The following is an 8,323-nucleotide window of genomic DNA, read 5'->3' as shown; positions in this document are numbered from 1 at the left end:
GGGATTTTGCAGTATCCTTCCTCTGGAGTGGGGAAGGAATGGGGATTTTGCAGTATCCTTCCTCTGGAATGGGGAGGGAATGGAGATTTTGCAGTATCCGTCCCTTGGAGTGGGGAGGAAATGGGGATTTTGCAGTATCCTTCTCCTGGAGTGGGGAGGGAATGTAGATTTTGCAGTATCCTTCCCCTGGAGTGGGGAGGGAATGGGGATTTTGCAGTATCCTTCCTCTGGAATGGGGAGGGAATGGAAATTTTGCAGTATCCTTTCCCTGGAGTGAGGAGGGAATGGGGATTTTGCAGTATCCGTCCCTTGGAGTGGGGAGGAAATGGGGATTTTGCAGTATCCTTCCCCTAGGAGTGGGGAGGGAATGGGGATTTTGCAGTATCCTTCCCCTGGAGTGGGGAGGGAATGTAGATTTTGCAGTATCCTTCCCCTGGAGTGCGGAGGAAACGGGGATTTTGCAGTATCCTTCCCCTGGAGTGAGGAGGGAATGGAGATTTTGCAGTATCCTTCCCCTGCCACGCCCACCAAGCCACGCCCACAGAACCAGTAGTAAAAAAATTTGAACCCCACCACTGGTGCCAATGTGAAACCTCCAGAGACTGACCTTAGCTCTGCTTGACCGCTGCTTCAGATCTCCAGTGGGTTAAGTCCAAACTCCTTTAGCGTATTCTTACATTCAGTGTGGATGAGGGTGGCCTCCGTCTCCCAGCCCAGTTTTGTGGCTTGTAGTTTCGAAAGCACCTGATCCAAGCTGTCCTGTTAAAAGGAAGTGAGAACGTTCAAAGGGCAGAGGGAAGAGACAAAGATCCATGCTGGTTTATTTGCAATCATGTTACCTGAGAACTTCCCCCTCTGAAAGTGTCTTGGGAGGTTTGGAGAGCCAGAAGGGGAGCATTGAAATGACCTCGGTGCTGGAAGGCTTCCTATAGGCATTAATCACTACTTTTGAGCAGATTAACAGAGTTGGAAGGGACCTTGAAGGTCATCTAGTTCAACCCCGTGCTCAAGCAGGAGACCCTACACCATTTCTGACCAATGTCAATCCAGTCCCTTCTTGAAAGTCTCAAGTGATGAAGCTCCCACAACTTCCAAAGGCAACTTGGTTGATTGTTCTCACTGTCAGAAAATTCCTCCTTATTTCCAGGTTGAATCTGTCCTTGGTCAGTTTCCATTCATTATTCCTTGTCTGGCCTTCAGCTTTGGAAAATAGCTTGATCCCCCTCCTCTCCGTGGCAGCCCCTCAAATATTGGAAGACTGCTATCCTGTCTCACTTGGTCCTTCTCTTCTCTAGACTAGCCAGGCCCAGTTTCTGCAACCATTCTTCATATGCTTTGGTCTCCAGTCCCCTAAAATCATCCTGGTTGCTCTTCTCTGCACTCTTTCTAGAGTCTCAACATCCTTTTTTACAGTGTGTTGACCAAAACTGGATGCAGGATTCTAGGTGTGGCCTTACTAAGGCTTTATAGAGTGGTCTTAGTACCTCTCTTGATCTTGATTGTATCCCTATGTCAATGCAATTTAGGATTGCGTTGGCTTTTTGGGCTACCGCTACACACAGCTATCTGTTGTGGTCCAAGCAGACAGGCCAAGTGATGGAAGGGAAGATCTGAGTGCATTGAAAAAAAACCAACAAACTAGTTTCTCTGCTTGAACAGGGCGATGAGATGAAGAACGTTGCCCAATCATTTTGACTATCGTCATGCTCAACCTATAACCCACAGAAGCATGTAGAGTATCGAGCATAGTTTAACATGCGCAATCGTGAGAAGATTCATCTCTCTCTTGCTCTCTCTTGCTCTCTCCCTTCCCCTCCCTCCCTCCCTCCCTCCCTTTCCTGAAACTTTGGTAATGAGCAATGCTGAACATCTGGTCTCCTCCCCTGAAGTTCTTGGCTGGGGCCAGAATGGATGTCTCTTCCCATCCCTGACTCACGTGAAGGAGTCTTTCACATTCCTTCTCCATCTCCTCTGCCTTCTGCTGCATCTGAGCCACAGCTTGGTCCTTCTCCTCCGAGATCTTTGCTCGCTCCTCTTCGCTCCGCTGCAGGGTTTTTTGGCAGGCAGCTGCTGAGGACAAATGAGGTGGGTTTGGGTGGGGGAGAAGGACAGAGATTGAGGTGAGAGAAAGCGGAAGAGAGCTGAGTGAGAGCTGGTTGCGGGATTCTGGGAGTTGAAGTCCAAACTTGTTAGAAGTTGCTGAAGGTTGAGAGACATAGTTCTAGTCAACTCCATGCATGATATCCACACTGTCATCCAATGTGGGGCCAGGTTCTCAGGATATGACTGGCTGGGGGATTCTGGGAGTTGAAGTCCAGAAATGTTATAAGTTGCTTAAGTTTGAGATACTTTGCTCTAGTCAACACCATCCATATGGAAGGTGTCCACACTGGGATCCAATGTGGGGCCAGGTTCTCAGGATATGACTGGTTGGGGGATTCTGGGAGTTGAAGTCCAGAGACATTAAAGTTGCTTAAGTTTGAGATATTTTGCTCTAGTCAACTCCATCCATCTAGACCAGCGTTCCTCAACCTTGGCGACTTTAAGTCCTGTGGACTTCACCTCCATCATCATCATCATCATCATCATCATCATCATCATCATCATTTTGCAATAAATAGCTTCAGAATAGCTGGCTGGGGAATTCTGGGAGTTGAAGTCCACCAGGCTTAAAGTTGCCAAGGTTGGAGACCCTTGGTTTAAAAGATGCAAGGAAGTGGGTGCAGCTATTTCTTTTTAGAATTTTTTTTAAAATTTAATTTTTTTAAGTCCTTAAAACAGCAGCTCTGAAAGGCCGCAGCCCATCTCGGCTTCTGCCAGGCCAAACCTTTGTGTAAATACCCAGCTGTTCTTGCAAGTTCTGCTTTTCAGCCTCCAAACGCTGAATCTGGCCGTCCGCCTGGCGCTGAAACTGTTGATACTGACGGATCATCTCTGAAATGAAGAAATGGGAATGGTGTCAGAAGGAAGAGGAGACCCTTAGTTACCCCTAAATCCCTAGATCAGGGGTCGGCAACCTTAAGCATTCAAAGAGCCATTTGGGCCCATTTCCCACAGAAAACACCCGGAGCCACAAAACCCTTCCCGTGCCTGACGTTAAATTAAACGTTCCTGTTTTCTTCTAAAACTTTTCTTTTCTTAGACTTATCCATGGCCGGCCTACCGGGGTAATAAATTGCATGCCGGAGGATGTCGCACACTGGCGGTTATGACACATATTTTGAGCGAAATAGGGAGCCGCAGCAGAGGGATGAAAGAGCCACATGCGGCTCCAGAGCCGCGGTTGAGAAACACCGCCCTAAACTAAAAGTTAAAGAGGGCACAAATGGAAAAGATGCAGATAGATGGCAAGGCTGTGGAGAATGGGTTATGGCCTCCTCCTAATAATGAAGAAATCCCAAGTCTGCGCAACCTTAAAGAGTATTACTGACGCTGAAGAACCTCTTAGAAAGGTCACTCCGAGACTCCGCTAAATCTTTACATATTCCTTGATCTTGTTCTTAGCAGACAGTGCATTCTTAGGAGAGCTTCCCTAAACATTCTGTTCAAGTGGATCCCCCAGAGGATTGAAAGAGCTAAACTACCAAGGCATTTCCCACCCAACTGCCAGTCCCATTTCTGGGGAAGGAAAGAATTGGTTTCTCCAAGGGAGCAGCCCCTCTTGCCCACCTCCCCCAAATAACCTTCATAAATATCCCTTTTGTCTTTCTTGGCTCCCTCCAGGTCTCTCTCCAGTTCTGTCAGCCTCTGCCTGAATCCTTCCCTGTCAATCATTGCCTGCTTGGCCAGGTCCCTCTGCAGAACTGCAAGGCAAAAGGAGACAGGAGCCATTTCACTATTCGGTCTTGTCTCGTGTGAAAAACACAGGAATTAGAAAGGGAGAAATTAGACATTTAAATATCGGGGAAAAATTAACCGCTTTAATAAAATATAGATTTGTACAGTTCTAGCCCAGTACCGAACCATATTAATGGCAGAGATATTTCTGGCCAGCGAGTCATTCTGTATGCATGTTGGTGTAAAAAAAATGGATAGTTGTTTGAATTTTCGCAGTAGAGTAGAATGTCTACTAAATTGGAAGGGACCTTGTAGGTCATCTAGTCCTGCCCAAGCAGGAGGCTGTACACCATTTCTGACAAACGGCAGTCCAGTCTCTTCTTGAAAGCCTCCAGGGATGAAGCTCCCACAACTTCTGAATGCAACTTCTGTTCCATTGGTTGATTGTAAATATCTTTATCCTCGGGGAGAAATCCCCACTTTTACATGTGGTCCAGAGGTCGTATTCAGTAGGTTCTGACCAATAGCAATAGCAGTTAGATTTATATACCGCTTCATAGGGCTTTCAGCCCTCTCTAAGCGGTTTACAGAGTCTGCATATTGCCCCCAACAATCCGGGTCCTCATTTAACCCACCTCGGAAGAATGGAAGGCTGAGTCAACCCTGAGCCGGTGAGATTTGAACAGCCGAACTGCAGAACTGCAGTCAGCTGAAGTAGCCTGCAGTGCTGCATTTAACCACTGCGCCACCTCGGTTCTTACTGACTTGGCTCTGGAGAACTGGTAGTGGAAACTTTGAGTAGTTCGGAGAACCGGTAAATACCACCTCTGGCTGGCCCTGCCCTCATCTATCCTCTGCCTTCCGAGTCCCAGCTGATTGGGAGGGAATGGGGCTTTTGCAGTATTAGTCCCCTGCCATGCCCACCAAGCCACGCCCACCAAGCCACGCCCACAGAATCGGTAGTAAATATTTTTTGAATCCCACCACTAAAGATGTGGTCTTTAGTTCTAGCCAGGCCAGTGCTCAGCCTATTGAAACATCTTCAGAACGTCCGTTCTCAAGGACTTCTACCCAATTATGGAGATGTCCCTCTTTTTAATCATTCTGTTTGAAGTGTAGTAACAAGCTCTTCATCTGCAATCTACAAAGCTCCTCCTTTATTTCAATCTTGTTTGTAGGCGATACTTGACCAGATAACGGCTATTGTCGCCAGGATATAGAGTTGAGCTTTTTCTTAAAATCTTCCCACTGTCTCCGGTTTCTTAGTAAAAACGACCAAGCCTCTATCAGCACGATGCAGAAAAAGCAGCGGTGGGATTCAAATAATTTAACAACCTTGGGCTAGTGAAGAAGTTCCATATATCTTCTACTCCACTCCTGAAGCTACTTCGATGGCTCTCTCTGTTTCCCACATCCATCAGAGGTGGGTTCCTACCAGTTCGCACCTATTCGGTAGAACCGGTTCGTCAAATCTACTGAACCGGTTAGAAGAGGTTCCACCAGTGGACCCGGAAAGCAGGCCACACCTACAGAAGAGGTGCCAAAATTGTTTGAAACCCACCACTGACATCCATGCACAAAGTCTCAAGATCTCCTCACCCAAGTGCTGCTTCAATACGTCAGCCTCTGGCGATGCCTTGTTGTGCGTTTCCTCACCTGGAGGGAAGAATGAGAACAAATGCCGAAGGAAATGGAAAATATTTTTTTAAAAATATTTTTTATTTCCATTTTTATTTTCATAACATACACTTACATGTATACTACACATAGCCCGTATCATATAGTATTAAATAATAATTACATCAGTTCCTCTTCTCAACAATGCCCCCAAAAATAAAAACCCATTATAGCTCTTCTGCTCTCCATACACCTCTTTCTTCTACCACCCTCCAACTTTCTATCTTCCCTCCATCATCCTTTCCTACTCTACTTCCCCTTCCTTTCTACTGCTCCTCTCTCTACAATCCACTCCTCCTTATCCTTCTCATCTTCCCCCCTTACCCTCTCTCCTATCCTTCTCTTCCCACCTTTCTTCTCCCTTCTGTTTCCCACTCCTCCTCTCATTGGTGTATTTCCGCTACATGTCAATATGCTTAACATATCCTTATCTTCTTGCCCGAAATGGAAAATATTGAGGTCCTTATACTTGGTGTTTAGTTGAAGTCAACTTTAGAAGCCTTACAAAGGCCTAGGAAGGCACATCGTAGAATCATAGCATCATAACAACAAGACCCGGAAATACCAGTGTTAGGAAGAATCATTAGATATACCCCCCTACCTCTATTTCCATGCCTCCAGAGAAGGCAAAAAAAACCCCAAAGAAGCTAAAGCTGTGGTGGTGCAGTGGTTAGAGTGCAGTACTGCAGGCTACTTCTTCTGAGTCAACCTTCAGCCTGGTGAGACTCAGGCTGCCTGAAATTCGGCAGTTCGAATCTCACCAGGCTCAAGGTTGACCCATCCTTCCATCCTTCCGAGGTGGGTAAAATGAGAATGCAGATTTGTTGGGGGGGCAATGTTTTCTGTTTCACAAAAACGGGGCTGTTTTTGCCCTCCCAAGCCCCCAGGAACATTCTTCAAGCCTTCCAAACTCCCTGTACACCCCGTTTTTTTGCAAAAAAAAAAAAACCGGGTCTGTTTTCACGAAAAACAGGCTGTTTTTTTGCCCTCCCCAGCCCCTAGGAGCCCTCTACAGGCCTCCCACAACCTCTGCACACACCGTTTTTTGCGCAAAATGGGCCCATTTTTCACCTCCCAAATGCCCGCCCCCCGTGTCGCATTTTTGCCCTTCCAGGCCCCCAGGAGCACTTTGTACGTCTCTCAAACTCTCTGTGTGGCCCCTTTTCTCAAAAAAATAGGGCGTGCATAGTGTTTCGGAGGCCTGCAGAGCGCTCCTGGGCACCGGGGAGGGGAAAAACGTTTTTTGTAAAAAAAAAAAATTTACCTTTTCAAAATCTTGGCGCATCATATACACCGGTGCATCTTATTAAAGCAGCCGTAAAGTGAGATTTGGACATTTAAGTGTGAAGCCTACTGCAACATTATAGCCTGAAAAATACTGTAAATCAGTTCTGATTTAATTTCCTCCTACTCTGTGCAAACGTTTGCCTTGTATTCTTGTTATAATTCTTTCCACGGAAGGAGCGCGAAGGGGAAAACCTGCACACCTGAGACTCTTTGCACGGCTGCACCGAATTTTACCTAGAGTGGATGGTTTTTGCTTCCTCGTTTTTTTCACTTTTCTTTTCTTCGGAAGAGGCATCCTTGGGAAGGCTCAGCCTGTGCAGCCCTCCCAATTTTCTGCAGAAATCCACGCTCCGCACGCCTCAAGTCTTCAGCCGGTGCAACAGTCCACAGATGTGCGTCTCACACCTGGTAGAAAAAAACCCGATGCAGTCGGTGGCGACAGGTTTTTTCCCCCCGCCACCATATAATTGCAAACGTTTGCTGTGGCGACACCAGAACCGTCCAATGTGCAAAAAAAAGGCCAGAAAAAGCCCCTGGATTTTTGCACATCCTTCCTTGGGATCCGAGTTGTGTTAGTGTTCCTGTGTTGCATAGCAACAGCCATTCTTGGCTGCCATGGTGAGCAAGGAAAGCTTAGCAAAAAAAAAAAAATAGAGTTCAATGCACAGCAGCGTTGAACTGTTCAGCAAAGAAAGGATTTTGAGATTCGGGCCAAGTGTTTTGTTTGAGTTTTTCTCTTTTTTTGCAGGGAGGGGAGGAAAAAAACAAGGCAACAAATTAAACGGAGACAGCGGTACCAGATTCGGTCTTCTGGGCTGAAGCGCGTAGCCTAATTTTTAAAATTCACTCCCCCCCCCCCCCTCTTTGGCTCGTTCCTGTTTTCTGCCCAGAGTGTTGAACATCTGCACATAGTTTGGGCCACTGTGTGGGCCCAGCTGCCAAAGGTCCTCTCCAGAGCAGAATCCTGCAGATCTGGTAGGACTTGAAGAACGCCAGGTGCAGGGTAGTATAGAATAGTCACTACGGGGCTGCAGTGCCTCAAAGAGGTCCAGGGAATGGAATGGAAGAGAAGAATGAATAATGAATAATAATGCAGAATGAAAAATGGAATGGAATAGAATGAAGATTGGAATGGAACGGAATAGAGAATAGAATAATGAAGAATGAATAATAATGAAGAATGAAAAATGGAATGGAAGATAGAATAGAATAGAATAATGAAGAATGGAATGGAATAAATTAGAATGAAGAATGGAATGGAATAGAAAATAGAATAGAATAGAATAATGAAGAATGGAATGGAAATGAATAGAAGAATGAAAAATGGAATAGAATAGAATAGAATGAAGAATGGAATAGAATAAAACAATGAAGAATGGAATGGATGGAATAGAATAATGATCAATGGAATAGAATGAAGAAGGGAATAGAAGAATGAAAAATGGAATAGAAATAGAATGAAGAATGGAATGGAATGGAATAGAAGAATGAAAAATGGAATAGAATAGAATGAAGATTGAAATGGAATGGAATAGAAAATAGAATAGAATAATGAATAATAATGAAGAATGAAAAATGGAAT

At 45.6% G+C, this 8,323-nt stretch overlaps 1 protein-coding gene across 1 annotated transcript; it reads right to left on the bottom strand.

The window, feature by feature from the left end:
* Positions 1 to 568: 568 nt before the first annotated feature.
* On the bottom strand, positions 569 to 7,036 carry CCDC153 (coiled-coil domain containing 153). Its single transcript, XM_032230131.1, has 6 exons — positions 6,976 to 7,036; positions 5,377 to 5,433; positions 3,684 to 3,803; positions 2,842 to 2,934; positions 1,937 to 2,067; positions 569 to 759 (listed from the first exon to the last, which is right to left on the bottom strand). Exons 1-6 carry the CDS (start codon positions 7,034 to 7,036, stop codon positions 631 to 633), a joined length of 591 nt encoding a protein of 196 aa, XP_032086022.1. The 3' UTR covers positions 569 to 630.
* Between the last annotated feature and the right edge of the window lie 1,287 nt (positions 7,037 to 8,323).

This window comes from Thamnophis elegans, chromosome 13 (genome assembly GCF_009769535.1).
Source record: "Thamnophis elegans isolate rThaEle1 chromosome 13, rThaEle1.pri, whole genome shotgun sequence".
NCBI lineage: Eukaryota > Metazoa > Chordata > Lepidosauria > Squamata > Colubridae > Thamnophis > Thamnophis elegans.
This window is presented reverse-complemented; position numbering and strand designations above follow the sequence as displayed.